The sequence below is a fragment of the Hyposmocoma kahamanoa genome, unplaced genomic scaffold, assembly GCF_003589595.1.
Source record: "Hyposmocoma kahamanoa isolate Upper Pololo Valley unplaced genomic scaffold, ASM358959v1 95, whole genome shotgun sequence".
Taxonomy (NCBI): Eukaryota; Metazoa; Arthropoda; class Insecta; order Lepidoptera; family Cosmopterigidae; genus Hyposmocoma; species Hyposmocoma kahamanoa.
In genome coordinates, this window is record NW_020654972.1 from 4,715,795 (window position 1) to 4,741,280 (window position 25,486).

General features: G+C 37.8%; 1 protein-coding gene across 1 annotated transcript; it reads right to left on the reverse strand.

Annotated features, from left to right (window-relative positions):
* Positions 1–3,929: 3,929 nt before the first annotated feature.
* On the reverse strand, positions 3,930–10,552 carry LOC113238282. Its single transcript, XM_026475115.1, has 5 exons — positions 10,526–10,552; positions 8,909–9,082; positions 6,896–7,010; positions 4,275–4,358; positions 3,930–3,988 (listed from the first exon to the last, which is right to left on the reverse strand). Exons 2-4 carry the CDS (start codon positions 9,026–9,028, stop codon positions 4,276–4,278), a joined length of 318 nt encoding a protein of 105 aa, XP_026330900.1. The 5' UTR covers positions 9,029–9,082; positions 10,526–10,552; the 3' UTR covers positions 3,930–3,988; position 4,275.
* Between the last annotated feature and the right edge of the window lie 14,934 nt (positions 10,553–25,486).

The following is a 25,486-nucleotide window of genomic DNA, read 5'->3' on the forward strand; positions in this document are numbered from 1 at the left end:
CATGGAATTCAATCCCCCTAGAAAAATGTATGACATTGATTGAATCAATGTCACGTCGTTGCAGAGCTGTTATTGAAAATAAGGGATACACCACTAAATTAATTACAAATATTGGTAGGCTGTGGATAGTAGCTATTTCGTAATAAAAATACTAATTACTAATAATTAAAAAAATGTTGTTTTTTTACACTTTTTTGTTGTTGTTTCTAATTAGTTGTCCATTATTGTTTATACCTTAAAAGTGATTTAAGTGTCCGTAATGTAATATTGAAACTGCACTTGTGTAGTGGGCTTTATATTGTTTTTCTAATAAATAATAAATCGTTGAACCTATTGTTGTCCTATTTATTGTTTAATTTCAAAATAAAAACGATTGCGGTGAAGTTTCTTACATAATGTCAAGGACCGTTTGTAGTTTTTCTAATTACACGACCACCACTGTATATATATATATATATATATATATTTCTATCTGTCTCTATATCAAAATTCATAAATGTTGCTTCAGCGGCTTAGGAGTGAAAACGTAACTGTATCCGATTCATATTCCTTCCGAATCCGAGAAATGACGGTCGGAAGGGTCACAGGGATCGTCAATATACAAGCGACATTCGTGTTTTCTCGGACTCGAATAGGACTTAGTGCACAAGCGACATCCGAAATGGCTCCGAGTTTTCTAGATTTGTAGTAGTCTCAGATTCGGATCGGAATAAGAATCGGATGCAGTGGACAAACACGCTTACTTTCGCATTTATAATATTAGTTTGGATAACGTAAATGGTTTGAGTTGTACAGTTGCGGAGTGTAGTGTTGGGCGTTAATTAATTAAATTTCAATCAATAATTCAATCAGATTAAAAAATCAATTCAATTGAAATCAATTGCAATTAAATCAATTGCGACGCGCCGCAATTGATTTAATTGCAATTGATTTTAATTGCAATTGATTTTAATTGCAATTGATTTCAATTGAATTGATTTTAATTGCAATTAAATTTGCAATTAAAATCAATTCCGGCCGGTTGGGGGCCCGGTCGAGGGCCCCAGGGCCCCGGTTGGGGGCCCTAGTTGGGCGCCCTAGTTGGGGACCCAGTTGGGGGCCCCGGTTGGGGGCCTCAGTTGGGGGCCCCAGTTGGGGGCCCCAGATTGGGGTCTCAGTTGGGGGCCCCGGTTGGGGCCCCAGTTGGGGGCCACTGTTGGGGGCCCCGGTTGGGGGCCCTGGTTGGGGGCCCTAGTTGGGGCACCGGTTGGGGGCCCTAGTGGGAGCCCCAGTTGGGGCCCCCAACCGGGGCCCCCAACTGTGGCCCCAACTGGTGTCCCCAACTGGGGCCCCCATCTGGGGCCCCGACTAGGGCCCCAACTGGGGCTCCCACTAGGGCCCCCAACTGGTGCCCCCAACAGGGGCCCCCCAACTGTGGCCCCCAACTGGGGCCCCAACTGTGGCCCCCAACTGGGGCCCCCAACTGAGGCCCCCAACTGAGGCCCCCAACCGGGGCCCCCAACTGGGGCCCCCAACTGGGGCTCCCACTAGGGCTCCCACTAGGGCCCCCAACTGTGGCCTGCAACTAAGGCCCAACCGGGGCCCCCACCTATGGCCCCCAACCGGGGCTCCCACCTATGGCCCCCAACTGGGGCCCCCAACCGGGGCCCCCAACTGTGGCCCCAACTGTGGCCCCAACTGTGGCCTCCAACTAGGGCCATCAACCGGGGCCCTGGGGCCCTCCAACCGGGTCCCCAACCGGGGCCCCCAACCGGGCCCACAAGAGGGGCCCCCAACCGGGGCCCCCATAACCAACGCGCTAACTCACCCCCATATGCCCTATAAATTTATCATAATTGTCAGTTTTAATTGTTAATTGTTAATCAAAAACATTGAAAAGATTGAAAATTGATTAATTGTTAATTGTAGATATTTGCGATTAACGATTGATCAATTGTTAGTTGCGAGAGCCGCAATTAATAATTGATTAATTGTTAATTGCGGTTCTCGCAACTAACAATTGATCAATCGTTAATTGCTGTTTCGCAATTGTCAATCTTTAATTGCCAGAACAATTAAATTTTGCCCAACACTGCTGCCAACATATCGTTTGCACAATTTTTTCCTATTATTACAAATATCGTAAAACATAAATACTTATACTCTAAGAATGTATATTATAGCAGTACTAAGCTACAAAAATATTCATTTAACTTAAAAGAAATAAAATAGTAACGAAAAATTCAACTATTTCATTTGTCACAAAAACAACGACTTGTCATAACTAACGCATTTGCATTTCTGAAACTTTCGAGATGTTGGCACCCATCAACACCGGTTATTGTTTCAATAGAACTCAATGGTTTTTTCTTTTTTTTTCTTTCTTCTTTTAGCCGTGACAAAATCATTATTTAATTTTCATATAATGACGGAGCCATAAAAAATAAAAGTTTTAAAAAATTGTCAATTACTTTGATTTTGCTTAACAATAAAACTGAAAGTAAATAAGATATAAAAAAACCGACCAGTGTTGCAGATCTCGTTTGGTTGATTCCAGATATTATTATGTTAATAACTCAATTTTGCTAAAAATGTCGATTACGTTAGTTATTACAAGGAGGGCAGTAATGCTTATTGATAATATCGTTTAAAACAATGAAAACACCCATGAATTGTATAAGATATGCATTGATCGAGTATATAACCAGAAATAGAGACGAAATAACGCCCATCTGTCCTTGGCAACTTATCAGGTAAATGGGCCTTAGATCACTTTTAAATATCAACTCTTGTTTGCACTGAAATCACAAATTAGAAAGCCGCAATAGTACAGCGCCAACAACTGACCTGTGTGTACGTCTCCGTATACTCCAATAATATTCTGTATTTATAGTAATAACGATAATATCTCTAACAACGAGGGCAGTTCCATTCGGTGGTGTGGAGAAACAGCAAAATATCTAATTGCAAAACAAACGGAATCCCACTTCATCGGTGATTAAATATTAAATGTGTAATTTTGCAGTTTTCGTCCATTACATCAAAGCTCAAGTTAAACTGATCAATTTGCAATGAAACAATTGACGACACCCGTACATTTTTTCGAAATCGATTTCGGGCTGGCCAACCGGAGCACAGTTGTTACAGTAATGATTCGGCAGAATAGTTTTCAAACAAACTAAATAATATTTCGCCTCTATTTCTGGTTATATACTCGATGTATGTATTTATCTAAGTATTTATGTAGTCTGTAGTAATTTGATGTTTTTGCTATTGTTTTTTAATTTTTTTTATGATATCAAGTGACGGCACGAACAAGTCGTAGGCCTGATGCTAAGCGACACGCCTGTCCATAACAGTTGCAGTGCAACTCAAAGGGCACTGCTACAGCGTCTGTCACCCTGAGACGTAAGTTGACAAGTCCCATGTGCCTGTAATTTCACCAGCACCCTTACGTTTCAAAACCGGACTGCTTGGCGGCAGAAAGAGGTAACGTGGCAGTAGTTCCCTGAACGAACTCTTTCACGAGGCACTCTACTGCTACTACACATTATATTACATAATTTAATTTTATTTTGTTGTGCACCTAAACCCGTTATTGTAATTATTGTGTCCTGTATTTTGGTCTGCAAGAAGATATTTCTTTTAGACATAAGCTCATAAGCTGTACCTTTTGTTCGTGTATTCCGTTTTACTAAATATAATTTGTGTTTTTCTCGTAAATAAATTATCAAATCAATAAATAGATATCAAATGGAAAAATACTACAAGAGTAATTTTTACTACTCCCGTTTGTAATACCTTTTTGTTTTGGTAAAACCAATTCTTTAAAATTTACCTTATCTCGTTTACATGGGTAAAGAAAAAATAAAAAATAAAAGTATTTTGGAAATACTGCCATAAACTTGCCTTTATTTTTCAAAAATTTCAAAGAATATTCATATCCATCGGGTGCGTTGCGTTGCGCATCTTGTCACGTCGTGGTAGCACACCTTATCTTTTTCTACAGCTGAAAAATTAAAATTCGCACATTAATAGCTACTCTCCAATAGCTAGCGATTTATAAGAGGGAATCGTTAACAAAAGGGAATAAAAGCCGTTAATAACTAAACAAAGATCTGTAACTAACGCATGGGGAAATTCGTAAGGTCTGTTGACTTAACCTGTAGCGCAGTTGGCAGAACGGTTGCCATAGATTAGCATACAGACGCTGGTTCTAATCCAGCCGGATAGAAGGATTTTTTCTACATGTTCGAAATTTGATTAGGAACTACAATATTTATGGTTTTACATACTTTATATTATACTCGCGATGCAGGTTAAAAGAAGACGAGCTCTTTCGCATCCCTTGATCCCATCAGTCACTTTCTCATCGTTTACTGTAAATTAAATATTAAATATTAATAAGGATTTCATTCATTAGTATACAAGACCTTAGAGTCTATGCACATGGCGTATTTTATATGAGCCAAGGACGACGCCCAGATGACGCGCGTAAACGCGATACAGGGGATCTATTTTCGTTCTCCGTCCGAAACATTTAAAAAATATATAATATCAAGTAACGGGACGTACAAGTCGTGCGCCTGATGGTGAGCGACACGCCTGTCCATAACAGTTGCAGTGCCACTCGGAGCTTTAAATCGCAACGATCTGTGGGGCACTGCGTTTTTCGGACTACTGATAGGTATCAGTAGTCCGAAATGAGATTTTCCAGAAACAACGTTTGGTCGAAATTTCATAACCTCGAAAGCAATTTTGAGAGGAAAATGGTCACTCTTTTAAACCTTTTTTTTTTTTTGTCGGGGGGAAATCTTTATGGATACCCCTGAGCCCAGGGAGACTCAGGGGTTATGTGGGGACTCTCCCTCCAGACTGGAGGGCCTACCCCACTAAAACCCCCCCGGGTTTTCCTCTCGCCGGTTGAGTCGGCGCCGTGGGATCGGTGAACATTCACCACGACGCCGCTTGGCCGCCCTAGCTTGCGCCAGGGCTCCCGCACCAACGGAGGGGCGAGTCGGTTGTCCTCCGACCCGCCCCCCAGACGAGTGAGGCCGTGCAATGCAGGCTCCGGAGTCCCTGTCCAGAGCCCGCTGGCCTCACTAGGGGATCAGGCGAGCAGCGAACTGCCTTCGCCTTCTCCCCGTACGTCTGCGCCGAAGCGGGTGCGCGTCCGCCGCGTCCTCGCGCACCCGCTCCGCGGCCTCCTTTTGCGACATAACCTCTGCGCAAAAGGAAGCCACCGCCTCCCAGGACTCCTCGCTATCGAGCATGGCGGCAACCACGCTCGGCAGCGAGAGGTCCTGCCCTACAGTCCCCGTCAGAGTGCGGCGCTGCTCATCCCACCGGCTGCACACCTCTAGGGTGTGCTGCGCGGTGTCATCCGCAGCGCCGCACTCGTGACACGACGGGGACGGTTCCCTCCTCGCCACCTTGTGCAGGTAGTGACCGAAACACCCGTGTCCAGTCAGCACCTGCACAAGGTGGTACTGATTCTTTTAAACTAAACCTAGCCTAACCGAACCTAATCGCGTCTTTGCGATAAACATTCAACGTATCCTGAAAGAACAACTGTTTCGTTATAATTCGGTTTTCGGTGTAATGAAAATTCGAACAAACCTTATTTCGGACAAAAAAAATTATCACTTGACAAGTCCCATGTGCCAGTAATTTCACCAGTACCCTTACCCTTCGAAACCGGAACGTAATAATGCTCACATTACTGCTTGTCGGCAGAAATGGGTAAGGTGGCAGTTCAGTACTTCCCTGAACGAACCCTATCACAAAGAGCTCTACTGCTACAATTACTGACGAATAAGTAATACTCGACCGAATCAAAAGACAATATCAAGTATGAAGGGTCATTCTCATCATGAACCTTTTGATTTGAGACAACGAGAGTACAGGGCCAGACGCGTGCGAGAAGCGCGTTCGAAGCGGGATCGAACCCGGCAGATGGCGACACTATGAAAAGCGGTGTGCAATCCACTCGACCACGGAAGCCGCCAAATTGTAAACCGTCATGGAGATTCTCATTCAATGAGAATACTAATATTTTTCTTTCTTTTTACATTACGATATCAAAGGGTGAAGTAAAAACGAAGTCGAAATTCCTTAAAAAATAAAACAGTTATGGAAATTTCGAAAAGAAATTAAAAATAGTAATATCATCAGTGACGCCAAATCAGCTACATGAATATAGGGATAGTTTTGCCAACCAAAGACGGAACGTATCTCTACCATTGCCGATTAATATCTCTGATGTAGTTCATCCACTTTATTATTACGATCCATTTTCAACATGTTTATGAGTGTGGATTGAAGCAATAAAACAACATTTTTCTTTTTTTTTGCCTGGTGGTAAGCAACACGCCTTTAGTTTTAAATCGCAAAGATCTGAGGAGTGCTCCACTGCGTCAGTCACCCAGAGACATAAGTTGACTGAGTTGAATCCCATATGCCTGTAATTTCACCAGACTCAAAACCGAAACGCAGTCATGCCCACATTACAGCTAGGCAGCAGAAATAGGTAAGGTGGCAGGACTACTCTGGAACTCTCTCACAATCCTTTCACAAAGAGCTCTACTACTACTGACAATTAGTTATACTGTTGATATCTGCATAATTTAATTTAATTTTGTTGTGCACCTAAAACCCGTTATTGTAATTATTGTGTCCTGAACTTTGGTCTACAGGAAGAAATTTCCTACACATAACACATGACATAAGCTGTACCTTTTGTGAGTGTTTTCCTTTTTACTAAATGTGATTCGTGTTTTCGTGTGTAATAAATGATTAAATAAATAAATAAATACATAACAAATATTACTAAAGGAACTACTACAAGGAGATGTATTCCATACTCTCATTCATACATTTATGAAAACTATGATACAGTTAAAAAATATAAACTAACCCACAGCACAAGATTTTGCAATGTTTTCCATAACCTTATAATCATCCTCGTTTGACGTAATACCCTTCAATACTTCGAGTCCTTTGTCGAAATCTATTTTGCCTTCCTCGTTTAGCTGGAAAAAACACATAGTTGCACATAAAGATGCTCTATTTTATACATTATACATATATATGTGTGTGTGTAAAGTTCCAAGTCCAAGTCCAAGTTCTCCAAGGTAATTTTACAATCAATTTATACTTTATTAAGCATTTCACTCCGTATAATTAGCCTTAAATATGTAAATAATTAAGAAACTGATTGAACTGAAATAAGGTATATTATAATGTGATCTTAATAAGTGGCAACGAATAGGGTTCAATCGTCTTTATATTTGAAAAAATGGACTTAACCGAATCAACCGATTAGAATAAATGTTCTAAGAGTCATGCGCAGATTCTTTTTAAACTTTGCCAAAGGAAGGGATTTAAATCGATCCGGTATTTTATCAAATATTTTTCCACGCGTTACTTAGTTGCTACTTTTGTACACAAAAATTTAAAGCGTTTACTTTATAGAAAATATGACCTGCTTAATTATGTTGCCCCATTACTGGGCACCCTGCATATTCATTAGTCTGCTGACGAAACGTCGAGTTTACAAACAAATAATTGTTTGGTAGGCGTCAGCTCTTCGCCTATTCTAAACCTCGCGTTCTTTGCTCTGGATTTCTTTAGAATTAAATAGTAGTAAGGTTGTTTGGAAGTACAGGGTGTCGATTCAGAACCTTACGATAACTCAGTTCTCGATCGATTCGATTTGATATCGTACGTATCGTACGATTTCTTTTCATTTTTATTCACAACACCCGAATCGAACGGCAAACGTACGATTACTCGAGCTTCTCGACCGGCAAAGGCTACTAACGTTACTCAGAACACAGTTATCGAATGTAAGTTACCGAACTTCCTATTGTTTACAAAGCAAGAATATAAGTAAATAACATAAATTGAAATCTCTTATTTAAATAAAGTCTGAGTTTTGTTCAATTTTATTAATTTATTTTAATGCACGACTAATGCATTCCTATATTTTAGGCCGTTGAAGTGTTAAAAATATATATAAAAGGTTTAAATTTTTCTTATAATCTATTTCACCGATTAACTTCGTAAACGCTGTTGGATAACGATATCGTATCCGAATCCGAATTGAAGGTTTGACTCGGAATGTTCTGAATAGCTCGGAAAGCGCCCTTCGATTCGAGAACGATATCCAATCGTACAATTCGGTTGAAATATCGAAGAGTTCTGAACCGGGGTCCAGGTACGAATGCTCCTTTTAAATAATAATATAATAATAATGTCCCATACAACTACCTACACCAACTGCATGGTCTCAAACTACGAATACCGAAGCAACAGAATTCATCCGGGGCACTACACGGAACATCCGGACCAAAACCGCTTTAGAAAAGTTCATTTTCCAAATTGCTCCTACCGGGAATTGAACCCGTGCCCTCCACATCAAGCACCCACAGTGTAAACGGTGGCCCACCTACCTAGGTCGTCATTAGATCCAGTCTGGACTGCTTATTTATAATATTTTGTCTTCTCTTATTTTTCTCTAGATTTTAAGATACTACTCAAATAATTATCTAAAATACACAAAATGTAAAGGACAGAAAACCCCACATTAAATTGGAAAACAGTCGAACAGAAATTAAAAACACCATAAAGTGCAAAAAGCAGCATTCGAAATAATGCACATATAACGCACACATTCATGGCCCCGCACTAGGGAAACCCTGTCGCGGTTGCCATGGACACACATTCTCCCGACCCGGGACCTCTGCGTGGCATTCCGGCATGGTAACCGTTCGGCCACGGAGGCAGTCAAATAAATATATAAGAAATATTTCTGTGACATTTAACTGAATCAACTACTTAAATACCGGAGTTCACTATTTTTTTTGCCTAATGAAAAAAAATTTGTGAACTCCGGTATTTCTACTGCACAAATCTCGAAACAACTTACCACATCCTTATTTTTTAAAATACAAGAGTAGAGACAATGGATAGATTTGTCAGAGGAACCACTAGACTTTTCCCTGAGCTCATCTACATTCAGTTTTAACTCTTTAGCACACTCGTCCATGGATGCCTTCAGAAGCTCTGATATTGACGTCTCACTTTCTTTGCTAAAGTTGGCCTAAAAGTTTAATTCACAGCTTTGATGAATTAAAATTATTTGTTAATGTTTAAATTTAAAAACAGAATTTATCTACAACCTCAAAATTTGACGTAGTTAGCAAAAAGGATCCAATTCACAAAATTATCATTATATGAGTTATATGTACCAAACGATTCCTAAAGTCTAACCTCTTAGATCGGCAAAAAATCCAACATATAAACACAAATAAATATCTCTGGAGTTACATGACGTTATAAGTTTTGAAAATAAAACAAGAGTGAGAAAGACTTTTAAACTTTAAACCGCCATATTTGAAAGGGAGTGGTTGTGCATTGGATCCTTTTTGTTTAACTACGTCCAACTATCCTAGGAACTTGTTGAACAAAGATTTCGTCTAAATTAGATGAGAACGAAATTATTGTATTCTAAACATACAGAGAAAGGAGACTGATATGCTTTCATATCAAAAAGATGAAAGTGATGTCAATTAATAGCTTCTAAATATTGTTAATCCGCCACAGAAGATTCCACGGATTTTAACAATCTGTGATTTTTAAAGTACGAATGTACCTGCAACCTGCTAACGCCTCACATTAGATAATTTCTGAACAAATGTTTCCCTTAAAATAGAGCATGAAATTATTTTAAGTAATATGAGAACAAAGTAAGTAAACGAAAGATTGTATTCGAAATCCCAAAAAAACTGTAACCATCATCACCTCTACGAATCCAACCACGAGGGTCGCAATTATCTTTGTTGTACGCAATGGTTTTGATAAAAAAGAACGTGAGAAACCCCGAAAAATTACCAACCAGTTGAGTCATAGTTTTGAAACATGAAAAAAACCAAGCATATTCGTAATTATAAAAAAACCAATGTAAAAAGTGCATGAAATTACATCATTACATATTTGCCAAGTTTTATCGGGAACTGGGTGAAATAGCACCTGGTGACGCTATAATAAAAAAAATTAAAAACACGCCTTCGATAGCTCGCAAGGAGCTGCAGAAAAAGGTGAGCTCGCAAGTTAAAGGAATGGAAACCGTGCTACTTATGTCCGAAACGTCGTGGAGCTTGTCTTCTTTCGCCACTTCACTTGTGGCCGATCACCAATAACGCTACCATGTAATATACTGCGTACGCGGCTCAATGCCGGGCGGAAAAACGTGATATTTAGTTTAATAAATGATGCGATGTCGAAGATGCGGATTTTTCAGTTCGAATGAACGTCACACACACTTATTTTTTAATTTCACTGGCGATTTATGTGGCTTTGGCGTAGCACGGATTAGGACGGGAAAGGTAAGGAGATGCGAGCTCAGACAAACTATACCTGGCGTTACCACCACCCTTAAAAGTAGACTATTTTCTTTAGATTTAAATGGGACTGAGGTACCCTTTTCGAAATCGGACCCTTAAAAGTGGAGTATTTTCTTTAGATTTAAATGGGACTGAGGTACCCTTTTCGAAATCGGACCCTTAAAAGTGGAGTATTTTCTTTAGATTTAAATGGGACTGAGGTACCCTTTTTGAAAACGGTTACACGGAGTAATCCTGTAACATGAAAAAAAGTACATTCGAATTGAGAACTTTTTAAAAAGCAATAAAAACAATATTATATACAGTACTTACTCTAAGATTCTTCAACGACACTACCAAAACAGCAAAATACAGGATATATTTCATTGTCACTTACTAGCTACTTTTTCAAGTACGAATTTCAAATGCTACCGCGATAATGCACTAGCTACTTAATTTCTGACATTTTTATATACAATTTATAGTGCAGTGTTTGTTATTTCTACCTTGTAATTATGACAATTTGCTTGTGATGTTCACTGAATAAAAAGGCAATTTTGTGAATTACCTTGCACGGTACGCGAGTTTGTTATTACTTACATTTTAACAATATCACGATGTCATTAAACATGGTTATCGAGGTAGGAAAATGATTTCACGTTTTGTCACTATACCAATACCTACCTAATGTCACATTGATGTTTTTCATTAACTTCGGTTCTAAAGAACTATCTACAAACGATATAGTTTGTTAAGAGTCAATAAAACTTCAAATAGCTTTGATTGATTCCACATAACAGTGAAACTGTTGAATCAATCACTTTGGAAAAAATATATAGTACAATTGAAGATATACACTCATTAGTGTGAATAATAATTAGTATTATAATAATAATATATAATAATTAAAAATAATTAGTGTATAATAATAGTGTTTTTCTTGTATTATTATGTATGTTAGTCTATAAGGTACGTACATATGGGTCTTTGTTACCTGAATAAATAAAAATAAATAAATAAAAATTAGTATACAAAAAAAAACGCAAACTTACCTCGAAATTTTACAAGAAAACCGCCGTGTTCAATAGATACTTTAGATATACCGATTTTTTATTATCAACTAACTGAACTAAATAGAACACGCATAGTACTTTTAAATGGCATTAATTTAAATTCTTCAAATGGCATTAATTTCATTTGTAAAAAAATAAACTCAAGCAAAATGAACCGTATTAGTTAGTACCTACGGGAAAAAATTGAATTCGAGTTGAAGTAGTATCGACTCTTAATTCATTGTTTAAATATCTTGAAAGGAGAAGGTTCTCAATTCGACTGTATTTTTTTGTATGTGTTATGCGATAACTTCGTTTTGTGAATCGATGATTCTTTTTCGTTGGAAAGAGGGTACCACGGTATTAGTCCCATTTAAATTTGAAGAAACTATTCCACCTCTAAAGGTGACAAACTAGAGGTTGAATCCGGTTTCGTGCACTTTCCGGTAATGCGGGGCTATGTTGAGTATTTCCCTAGTGAGAAACCCTGTGTCGCGGGTGCCATGAACACACACACATAGACAACCACAAATTACACCCAAACTCACGAGAGAAATAATGTAGGCCATAGAAATATTTGCCTTGGCCCGGGAATCGAACTTCGTACCTCTGCGTGGCAATCTGGCATGGTAACCGTTCGGCCACTGAGGTAGTTAATTTATGATTACAAAGTGACGGGACGAACAAATCGTGCTCCTTGTAATAAGCGACACGCCTGTTCAAAGCAGTAACAGTACCGCCACGTATCTATAATTCAACAGCACGCTTATCCTTCAAAACCGGAAAGCAGTAATGCTCACATTACTACTTGATGGTAGAAATAGGTAAGGTGGCAGTACTTCCGTGGACGAACTCTTTTACAAGGAGCTCTACAAAAACTAGTGTGGTTAAAAGTTCTATGTGGTTTAAGTATTGAGAAACGAACTTAAGGTCAATGTAGAAAAAAAACTGATCATACGTAAAAAAATCGTGTAGGTAAATCTGTTGGCAACTTTATATGAGCAATATGTGATTTAATATCAGGATACCACAGAAGCTTAAAACTTTGACGTAACTGACATAGTGTGTTTTGTATCATAATAAGTGAGTGAAGTATACGTAGAGAACTCTGAAGACCGTGAAAGTACAATATAATGTTTTTAGGATGCTGATAGGGCTGCCGCGACACAACAGTGCATCGTAATGTTTGCGGAGAGCGGAAGATGTTATGGTTTGAAATAAATGGTTTTAAAATTCGTAAAATCTTATTTCTCACAAATTCATGTGCCATCTTTTCGATTTTTGTTTCATTTTGGAATGTAAAACCGATATAATTTTCTTACCTTAAACATAGTCTTACAAAACTGTCTTCGTAGTTTGACTTTAGGATCCAAATGAGTATCAATTTAACAAAAGGTTTATTATAATTTTTTTATGATACCAAGCGACGGGAAAAATAAGTAGTGCGCCTGATGGAGAACGACACGCCTGTCCATAACTGTTACAGTGCCAGTCAGTATTTTAAATTGCAAAGTCAGATCTTTGCGATTTAAAGCTCTGAGAGGCACCTTCAATGCGTCCGATACCCTGTGACATAAGTTGAAGACAGAAGTCCCATGTACCTGTAACCTATCACAAAGTCGAAAATTTTTTGTCCGAAATAACGTTTGTTCGAATTTTCATTACACCGAAAATTGAATTATAACGAAACAATTGTTCTTTGTTCAATGTTCAATTTTTATCGCAAAGACACGATTAGGTTCGGTTATGTTAGGTTAAGTTAGGTTTAAAAAAAAAACATTTTCCTCTCAAAATTCCTTCCGAGTTTATGAAATTTCGACCAAACGTTATTTCTGGAAAATGTCATTTCAGAATACTGATAGGTAACCGTATCAAGAAGTACCAAAAGTTACTCTACTACAATGATTACTCATGTTTTGGTAATATCATTTTTTTCAAACTCCACAAAATGCGAGAGTGCAAATTTGTCTTGTCGCTTTTACCTGGGTGAACAAATAAAAATCAAAAATGTAATTTGGAAATACAATTTATCCTTTGCTTTATTTATGCAAAAAACTTACACTAGGCAATAATAATCATATCTTTCGGGTGTATTGTATTGTCAATCTTTTCAGAATAGCCACCTTATTCGAACAATTCCTAAAAAAATGGTAAATCAATATTAGTTATTACTCTTAATATTAAACGGCTCTTATACAGGAAACATTCAAATTCTCTTAACAAGACTTAAATTTAAAATTCTGTTTATTTCGACTTCCATAACAGTGCTTTAGTTACTTACTTTGGAATCAGAGAAACGTATGTGATGTTGTCTAATATTTAAAATTTTAACTCAGCCCAAATTCACAGCTTACAGCGTTGTAATATGTATCGAAAGGACTACAATGAACATAATACCAGCGATTCTCGAGGCTATGCAATTAAATTTGAAAAATACCATTTTTCATGCTTTATAATTTTACGGTCAGTATAAACAGACCTACTTAAGTGATTTATGAAAACATCTACCTATTTTTGTGACTTGACTTTCACGACAAATTAAGTAGGAGTCGATTTAGCGAAAAATGAAAACATTCTATACTATTGAAAGTATTTTTATTTCAATTTCACTTTATACATACCTCATGTTTCATGATACAGGATATGAGAAGAAAAGTTCTTTCGCATCCCTCGACACCATCACTTACTTTTTCATCGTTTACTATAAAAAAAAAAAAAAATTTTGTTACAATTAACAAGTACTTATTTTGTTTATTTTTCTACGAATATAAAAAAATATGAAAACATACTCGAGATTTGTTAACTCAAATAGCTATGGGCATTCAGAAAAGAAATTCAGAACAGCAGTACTTATTTGTGCGGTCACACCTTAGTACCAGCTGTATGCTAAAGACAGTCTTGCTGAAAAGAGACAGACATATCTGACCATTAACATTAACCATTATTATATTATCTCTGATGTTAAGCTCTATTTATATTACTGTGGAACGGAATGGAAGTACTCACTTCCAATGTATAACAATGGCATAACTAACTTTATGTCAATTGTGTAACTGTTTTTCAATTGTTTCAAATAATCCCGTTGCTATTTCAGTATAGAAATAACAAAAAAAGTATCTGATAACTTTGGTGACTATAATATCATCGTCAGCAAATTATAGATCCCGGTCTCCTCTAAGGCACGCTGGTATATTGCGGGTTGGGGACTTCAAACGTTGTCTAAGGGCTGTGAATGATGACTATGTTTACTTCACCGTTAGCAAAAGGTGTTACCATTGCACATTTCACGACCTCGTTAGCCTAACGGTTTAGATTGTGGGCTGTGAATGCGGAGGTACCGGGTTCGATTCCGGTAGGACCAACTTAAGAAATGAACTTTTCTAAATTGGTTCTGGTTTGGTATTCTAGGAAGAATCCCAGAGGGAATTCCGTTGCTCTGGTACTCATAGTACAGGGAATTTCCTAGTTTGAGACTAGGCAATTGGTGAGGTTGTCTGGCACATTCACAAATTTACGTAACTTAGAAATTAAAGCCAATTGAATACAACGGTTACCACCGCAATCTAGGACTATCGTCATTATCATATCAGCCGGAAGACGTCCACTGCTGAACAAAGGTCTCCCCCAAAGATTGCCAGACTAGCCGGTAGGACGCAACGTGCATCCATCGGTCAACCGTCGCCCGTACCAAGACATTAGTCCATCTAGTAGGGGGCCTTCCCACTGAACGCCTTCCGATTCATGGCCTCCATTCGAGAATCTTTCTGCCCCAATGGCCGTCAGTTTTACGAGCTATGTGTCCTGCCCACTGCCATTTCAACTTGCTAATCCTTTGGGCTATATCGGTGACTTTCGTTCTTCTACGGATTTCCTCATTTCTGAATCGATCACATAGAGAAATAACGCACGCACGCACACACTCAACATAGCCCCGCACTAGGGAAACCCTGTGTCGCGGGTGCCATGGACACACGCACATAGACAACCACAAATTACACCCAAACTCACGAGAGAAATAAATATAGGTCATACAAATATTTCTCCCGGCCCGGGAATCGAACCTGGGACCTCTGCGTCCGGCATGGTAACCGTTCGGCCACTGAGGCAGTTATAGAGAAATGCCGAAGCATTGCTCGCTTCATAGCTCGTTGAGTGAGTTTGAGCTTTTTTATGAGGCCCATAGTAAGTAACGTGTCAGAGCCGTATCCGCCGGTCATCGCTGGCTATGCAGGTAAAAAACTAATAGGTACAAACTAACCTGAAGCACAAGAATTTCCGACGCTTTCCAAAACCTTATAATCATCCGAGTTTTTAAATACTCCATTTAATATTTCAAGTCCTTTTTCTACATCAACTTTACCTTCTTCATTTAGCTGGAACAAATGTAAACGCTTTGGTCTGTGCTCTTGACAGTGAGCAGCAAGCAGGGCGACATATTATTGGGGTCATAGGTTAGACCTAAAGCAAGATTTTTATATAACATTTCCATAATTCATAAGAAAATCTTGCAACTCCCCACGGTGTATGCAACATCAGAGCCGCGATAGACCTATACAACTGCAAGAGCCCTATACAGCTCTCCATATAAAAAATATTAAGTCTCTTAATGATAAAAATAATTTTTTGACAATTGTAAGTACTCAGAGTTGATTTTGATGTATTCTACTTCAAGTGTCCCTAGATCCTGTGTGTTAAGCTAAGCATTTTTTTGATTCAGCACTAAAATACTTGATTATCTATACTATAGCCAATGGACGGAAAAAGGTGTTCCATATATATTTACATGTATATTTGGAGCGATATAGCGCTGTTATTAATAATAATAGTAGAATTTATTTATTGAGACAACTGAGATCCAATCAAATGTTAGTAGGTACAGACTTAAAACCATATTAGTACTTATATTCTACCAAGGACGTTGTATTATTTATTAAGTGCCGCATAATTGGGCACTCATTCCTGTCAGCAACTATCTTTAGGAGGCTATTGGGGCTGTCACGTATTCTCTTCAGTAGCGACGCCGACTTTTTACGTACAACAGCCGTGAAACTATGTACACGCGCGTTAGTGAACATGCTGAGGCACTGCAGAAACGTGACAGCCCCAACAGCGTCCTGAAGGCATTGTTGTATTGCACACACAAAGCATTCTGAGAGCACTGAGTGTAGCTCTTCCACAGAGCGCTAACGTACATTGGTGTGCAGTAAGTTTTGAAGGTGTGCAGTAAGTTAAAAGTACCAAATATTAATTAATTACTGTTTCGAATTCCGGATTTCCGGAAGTGGTTTTATTGTATCGTAGGACAAAACTACTGACCTAGAAGGTCGAAGCTGGATTTTAAAGTAATGCTTTTACCAAAACAGAGAATAAAAAAGTAACGAGAATGGTCAATCTCCGTCCCTCCTTAGCTTTATCTAAAGCTAAGGAGGGACGGACTTTACCGCATATTGACGGTCACATTGACATAATGACGATATTTGCTAGTTGAACTTAAGACAAAAAGTATTTACGAGGGGAATTTCAGGACATTTTAGTTTGCAGGAGAATCGTTGAAAAAAAAACTATTTTATTTAAATTAAAAAAAAACACAGTATATAACAGATGTTTATAAATTCGAACCGCTATCAGAAATGTCGAATTTTAAAAGGAAAATGTTCACCCTAGATTATTTTACACTGTTTATAAAAAAACTGCTGAACACCTAAACAAGACGAAATAGTTCATAAATAGAATAAAGAGAGGAGTTTCTTTCATCCGGAAATCCGAAATTCGGAGGAAGTAATTAATTAATTAATTCGTATATGGGGTGGTTTTAACAACTCTATGCATGTGCCTATATACGTGGAACACCTTTCCGACCATTGAGTATAGTACACACGGCTGCACTGCACTGCAAACAAAAGCTAACTCCAAACAAAACTCTGAATGATAAACTTAAATAAAAAAATAAAAAACTGCCTTTAGATGACTCAGTCCAGGGGTATGACCGCATAGTCATACAGGCAACAAGCACACAATTTCACGAATTTATAACTCAAAGGATTTTTTAAGGTCAAAAAGAAAAAGATCTATGGAAGATATAGAGCATACAAAAATTTTATTATTAAGGCTCACAAAATTTTTCACCTTTATGTCCAATGCACAAAGCCTTTAAAAGTACTTACCATACCCTTCTTCTTCAGAGCACATGCGAAAAGGCATTTGACTGTATCGTCAATATTCAATAACGATTTCAGCTGTTCCATGATGTCATCCAAATTCAGATTTATCTCTTGAGCGCATTCATCCAAGAATCCACGTGAATACTTTACAAGTGCTATTTGGCTGTCTAGGCTAATGTCGGCCTAAAAATATATTTCACATTTTAGTCCTAACGGTGCCAGGTTGACATCAAGTGCGGGTTATCATACTGGAAGGAACATTAGTAAAATTAACACAGAATTAAAATTAAAAGAGGAAAACAGTTGCTTTATCGTAAAATTGTAATTATTTGACTCACAATAAACCCTTGGTCGGGATGAAAGGTATCTCATGCACTTTTTATCAAAACTACCATAAACAACAAAGATAATAGATACGCGATGCGACGCGATGCTTAAATTTTTATGGAATATCAAAAATAACCTTTCTTTTTTATTAAAAATACTCACTCTGTCCTCTTCAACTTCTGTTGAAAATAATACCGTCCTCATCTATTTTAGGGGAAACATATGTTCAGAAACTATCTAATGTAAGACGTTATCAGGGTCCAAATACATTCCGTACTTCAAAAATCAGCTCTTAGTTTGCCAAAATCCGCAGTATTTTCAGTGACGGATTGATAATATGTGTGGTGCACTATAACTTTCCGAAATGAATAAGAAAAAAATACTATAAATGGTCAGAAGTGAATTTATTGTTTCTCCGAAAATATTCTCCGTTAGCGTTAATGCACTTTTTCATACGAATTAACCAATTTTGAAAACATTTATGCTCCTCCTCCGTGACAATCTCTGAAACATATTTTTCGTACTCTTCGACAGCCACTTCAGATGATGAAAATCGTTGACTGCGTAACTGGTTCTTAATTTTTGGAAATAAATAGAAGGTACAAGGTGCTAGGTCGGGACTGTACGCGGGATGGCTCATAAGGTCAACGTTGTTCACCTTGAAAAATTCATTTGTCTGTCTGGTCGTGTGAGAATTGGCATTATCGTGGTGCAAGATACGGCGTTACGGCTATTTTTACAGAGTTTGTCAATAACTTCCGGCAAACAAATGGTCGTGTACCAATTACTATTCACGGTTTAACGATTCTCCAAAGCAACAGTAGCCACGTGTCCAGTTTTATTAAAAAAAGAAGCAATCATCCGCTTAGAGGCAAAGTACCTCTAAGCGGAGCACGCGCGCCACATGGTTGGTTTCTGTTCATCTCGAAAGACCCATATGCTCGATTGCTGCTTTGTTTTGGGATCGTAACTATAAATCCATATTTCGTCACCTGTCACTATGTCCCACACCAAATTTGACGCCCCTTCGTTGAATCTGGTAAGCATGGCATTGCACCAAGTGACGCGATCCGTTTTTTGAATCTCAATCGAATTGTGTGAGATCCACTGAGAGCACAGCTTTTTCACACCCAAATGTTTGTGTAGCATTGACTGTATTTGACTCATGCCTATGCCTAAAGATACCCGAATCTCATAGTATGTCACATGTCTGTCTGTTTTGATCATATGGCGCACAGCATCGAAGTTTTTGTTGTTCACAGCAGTGGACGGGCGACCATCACGAACTTCGTCACTGAGATTCACACGACTGCGTTTAAATTCTGCCAAGCAGCTATAAATAGTCGTCTTGCATGGTGTTTCATCGCTAAAAGCAGTTTGAAGCCGAGCGAAGCTCCGCTGAGTAGTTAAACCACACTTAAAGTCGTATAAAATCATAGTACGAAAATTTTCACGAGTTAAATCCATGGTGATGTAGACAACCAATTTCTAAAATGACGCCACAATGTAAAAACAAGTGACAGTCAGATGAAACAAACTGTATTCTACAGCCAAAGAATTCCATTTTCAAATGTTGTAATTACTTTGTAAATATTGTTTATGTAAGTGACCAGTTCCGGAAACTTATAGTGCGCCCTATGTATAGTAGGAGCTATTAATTGACATCTTTTTACGTCTAGACTCAAGATGTTATGAAAGCGTATTCGTCTTTCTACGTATTTTCTAGAACACAACAGTCTAGAACATGTTTTAGTAGCAATAGAGCTCCTTGTAAAAGAGTTTGTCCAGGAAAGTACTGCCACCTTACCTATTTCTGCCGCCAAGCAGTAATGTCAGCATTACTAACGTTTTCCGGTTTTGAAGGGTATTTGACGGGCGCAGTGACAGTGCCCGTCAGATCTTTGCGATTTAAAGCTCTGAGTGGCACTGCTACTGTTACGTAAAAAAACATGACCTTTACAAAAATCAAATTCTGTATATTGCCACTAGTGAAGTGACAAAACATTGATTGATCTAGGTCGCATAGTTGAAAATCGTTTGGTAGTGTAGTAGCAGCTTCTTCAGTGGTGTGTTTAATAGCATAGCGATTGGAGTCCCGGGCATCTACCCAATAAACGAGAAGTCACCATAGATTAGCCGTGATAGCCTAATGGTTTGACCTTTTTTTTTTGATGGTTTGACCTACCACCTTTCGAACAGAGGGCGTCGGTTGGAATTTACGTGCGAAACTTAATTTGAAATTTATCGTGAACTTATCGGCAAAGGGTTTTCCATCGTGATGAAAACTGCACGTCGAAGATGGTTTATATGAAAACGTGTGAAGTCTCCAACCCGCATTGGGCCAACATGGCGGACTATGGCCTTAACCCTCGACTGAGAGGAGTCCCGTGCTTAGGCACGGGATCCGTGTCTAGGCTAGGTACTGCTAGCAGTGGGACATACAAATGGGTTGATGATAATTAACTTAAATTGAACTTTTTTACAGTAGTTATATCCCATTTTTAAATAGAACAGATCTTAATATCGTGGTTGGAAATTTTTCGGATTCATGTAAATTTTAATGGCCTCGGTCGCCGAACGGGTTTGATTCCCAGGCCGGGAGAAATATTTGCTAGGCCTACATTTATTTCTCTCGTGAGTTTGGGTGTAATTTGTGCTTGTCTATGTGTGTGTCCATGGCACCCGCGACACAGGGTTTCCCTAGTGCGGGGCTGTGTAGAGTGTGTGCGTTATTATTATTATAATTCAAAAAGTTTATTATCATTATTAACTTACCTTCTTTATTAAGCAAACTGAAGCTACTCACATGACACTGCCCTTATAATGTCTGTATTGCAAGTCAATTTCTATCAGAAAGCCATCCTGAATTTATTTTAAAATATCAAGTTTGAAAGCAACACAAAAGTTATAATTCCACAAAATGCGAAGATGCAAATTTGTCACTTTCACATGGGTAAACATAATAAGAAACAAAAATATACTTTGTAAATACAAGAAAGATTTGCCTGTATTTTTGCAAAAACTACAAACCAAGCAATAATATTATTCATGTCCATTGGGCGGATTGTATTGTGAATCTTGTCATTTGAAGGTTTTCAATGAAAATTTGTCAATTCCTAAAAACAATTTGCAAATTAACATCATTGCTCTCGATACAATTATAGACAGGAAACATTCAGATTCTCTTAACAAGAGGGAATTAAATTCAAAGCTCCCTTTATTTAGTAAAAGCGGTAAGTATTGGTATATATAAACAATGGAATAAATTATTATACAAATAACGGAAACAATTTTAGGATCAGCAAAATAAAAAATTTCACCTCACTAGCTCGGAAAGGCTTTTCTGTCTCATTAGAAACCTGCGCGCGAAAGCATTTTTTGCACGCTAGCGTGGAAGAGGTTTTTGAAATTCGAACTTGACGATGGACTGTGGTACACTCATGCACCTACTTTTTCTTTCGATAAAAAAATGATAATGACTACGCGATTTGTCGTACATTACCTATTTATGTAATATAAATCTATTGGTACATTTTATTCTTGTTATTGTTGGCATTAAATTGACAATGACAACTAATTGTGTTTATTAAATTATTTTAATTCGTCGAAGAACTAAAATAATTTCAATAATCACTTAACCACTCAAAATAAAAGTACAAGCATAATAAAAATTGATGAGGTGTAAATTCAGAACGCATCCGAAGATAAACTTTCTCTACTAATTAAAAAAGTTATGTTCAACTGTTTTTCTTCCATCTACCATTTTCCTCGCTATAGTGAGGTGAAAAGTTGAGTGTATCGCCCGGCAGCAAAGTTGTTTTGCGGCTCGTGCCTTGAAACCCTCGCTACGCTCAGGAATCTATTTTTGAACCGCTCGCTTCACTCGTGGTTCAATCTTAGCTTTCTTCGCTTGCTCAGGTTTCAATACAAGCACTCGCGTCAGACAAAGACTTTGCAGCCTTGCATAACAAATAACTATTGTTATGTTATACATACTTTGTGTTGTATGACACAGGTAATAAGAAGAAAAGTTCTTTCGCATCCCTTGACTCCATCACTCACTTTTTCTTCGTTTACTATAAAATAAATGTTATTCATTATCGAGTGCTTAGGTTTTCGCGATTGTTACACGTAGCACTAACTGCCTCCGTGGCCGAATGGTTACCATGCTTGTCTGCCACGCAGAGGTCTCGGGTTCGATTCCCACTTTACATTTAATTATCTCGTGAGTTTGGGTGTAATTTGTGATTGCTTATATGTGTGTCCATGGCACCCCCGACCCAGGGATTAGATTAACAAGTATTTTTTTTAGAAAGTACAAATTAAAAGCTATGATAGGTATCTATACCACAATTAATTAACGCCCATAACGAGAAAGAATTAGAAAGTCTGTTACTTTTTATCAAAGACTTAATTTTGATCTCTTTGATCTACCTATATGCTATTATACCAGTACACTCTAAAGATCGATTTTCAATACTTCCACAACGTGCCAAAGACTCTAAAGTTACCATCTTTTTGTCTCAAAGAAAAAGGCACATAATTAAAACTACCAATCATAATATTTCCTATGGAAATATACTGAATTAAAATATACTGTACAAAGATACTGCCCAATTCAGAACTCTCATCTAGACGAAATTATTTTTTCGTATCAAATATTTCCTGTTTTGTTTTAAGTAAAATGACAACATGTATGTATACAGTACAAGTGACAATAATATTCAGTATTACGTTTATGTTACAATATTGCCACCACAGAGCAAATATTGTCACTTTTACTTGTTAAAAAGGTAATATAAGTACAGATATCTTCAGAAGTCCTAAACAAAAGTTATTAATTATAGCGTCACATTTTAGTCGCGCGATACCAATAGTATCCCTTGTTGCGTTAGTTGAAATATCGACAAACGAACTTATGATCCATCTTCAGCATGTTCACGTAAAAAATTAATATTAGTCCATACCCCGTAGGTGTCTGATAACTATACTAATATAGCTATAAATACATCACTAAGCGTCCTGAGCTTAAACAATGTTTGATTGATCCAAAACTATTATGCAATTTTGAAACTAGTATACTAAACGTGTTTTCCATAAGTCCTTCTTGGGAATTTGGATTTGAAAAACCGGGGGAAAACTTTTTTTCGATGATAACACTATTTTTGCATTCTAGCCCTTTACGACAAAAATGCGAGATGGCTCGAATTATCTGTCCGGGAGTACATTTTGTGACTGTAATATGCAGGTAACTAAGTTATTAACTTACCCGACTCACAAAATTTTCCGATGGTTTCTATAGCTCTGTAATCATCAGAGTTTTTAATTAATCCCAACGCTATTTCAAGTGCTTTTTTTACGTCAACTTTACCTTCTTGGTTTAACTGGAATAAATACAACACGCTTGGTAAAGAGCAGTAAGCAGTGCGACTTTTTATTTTGGTTATAGTTTAGATGAAAAGCACATTTCATAACTAGTAACATTTCTAGTATAACTGAACCACAGGCTGCTCGTCTATACGAAAAAAAAGAAAAAGAGAAGAAAAGAAAAGCCAATTGTTGTAGAACGATTGGCAGTAGGCTTTTCTTCTCGATTGGCTTTGAAAAGTGTAATTTTTACTTGCTTACTACATCAAGCTAACCTGCTTGCCAGCAAATTACTTCTGATCGCCAGTGCCTACGTATGATAATGACATGTTAATCAATATTGTTTAAAAGATATCAATAGTGCGCCTATTCCACGAGTCAGGTTCCACGCCCTGGATTTCTATAGAATAGTAAGTGGGATTATAATGTGTGTACGCTACTTTAAGGAACTACGTAAACGTAGACACTTTTGGTTACCGACACAGGACGCTATCACAGGGAACCGTGGTTTCTGCGTCCGGTAACGGCAAGCGGACAGTCTGGTTGCTACTTTTGGACACTGGTAATAGTTCCATATTTGAATTCCCGAGTATTCCATCAGTGTCATGATGGATGCCCATGAAAAAGCATTAATTTTGCATGTTGTGCTGGTTATTTGTCGCCGTCAATATTTACAGGCAAATCAACCATGTCAGCAGGAATTTCCAGTTGCTTATATCAAACACTTTTTGATTGGCAATCGGTATGCGACAAATGGAAGCACCTGGAAACAGCAGTATCTGCGCCTGAGCTGAACATGGTGGTCAATCTCATAATAAAATTGATTGTCACTAATTACAAGTTTGTTACCACGATATTCACTATCTCCTATTTGCCACTTACTTGTACCCAACACAAGACACAAAAGTGACTACGTTTGCATGGCACCTAAGAGTCTTTAGATCCCGTGTGTTTTAACAAAAGCAAACATTTGAGATAATCTCAAATACTTTTTAACCAATGTCTAGCAGCACAGAACACAAAGGAGACGAAACTCAGAATAAAAATGAGAAAATATAATAAAGGTTGGACGAAAGAACGCTGTAGGGTGCAATTTTCGATGGCTTTTAATTCAAGTTTAATTACTAACATTCAAAAACATTTTCGCACTGGTCTTCACATCTAATGTACAAAGCCTCAATAATAACTTACCATGCCCTTCTTCTGTAAAACACATGCGAAAAGGCATTTTTCTATATCGTTGAGGTCATCTAAAGATTTGTATTTTTCCTGGAGATCACTCAATTTCAGATTTAACTCTTTAGCGCATTCATCCAAAGGTCCTTTCGAATACTCCGTAAGTGTCATTAAGCCTTCTTTGCTAATGTGCGCCTAAAAATTTAATTTATACTTTTAGTATTATGGCAGCCAAAGTAAATCAAAATGGCGGTTTATCCTACGACGAAAGAAACATGAATTTAATGAAAAAGGAAACATGTAATTACGTAATGTAACTACCACCACGAAATTGCCTCAACTTAGATAGACACTTTCTGAATAAAGATTTCGTGGAAGAAGAACCATTAAACGAGGACTTGAAAAAAAACAGTGTCACTCAGAGCTTCACTGCCGGAGACTGCAGAGAGACACTGCCACTGCATCCTTCACCCTGAGACATTATTTGACGAGTCCCATGTGTCTGTAATTTCACCACCGCCCTAACCCTTCAAAACCGGAACGCAGTAATGCTATAATAATAATTCCAGACAAAACCGATACACCAAGTCATCTAACACTCTAACAGGATTCAAACCAACCGGTTCTTAATTTTACTCTTTACCGTCAGTGGTGATATTAATTAAGAACAATATGAGATACCTTTTATTCCGAGAAAGAAGTCACTTGAGTCTGTCTTGAGATGCGGGAAAAGGTAGGTATAATCCAAATATTTTTGAAAATAAAGTAGTTATAAATATACATAACTTACTCCAATATTCCTTAGTGACACAACCAAAACAGCCAAACACAGAACGTATTTCATTGTCATTTTGTAGCTATTATTGCCAAGAGCAAATGTAAACGGTAGTCTGCTCGCTATAGGAAGCTTACTTTTATATGAATATACAACGTTTGCCATTTCTACCATAATTACGTAATTTACTATTGATGGTCACTGAATAAAATAGGTGATTTCGTCAATTACTTTGCACATTACTCATATTTTTCATTACCTCAC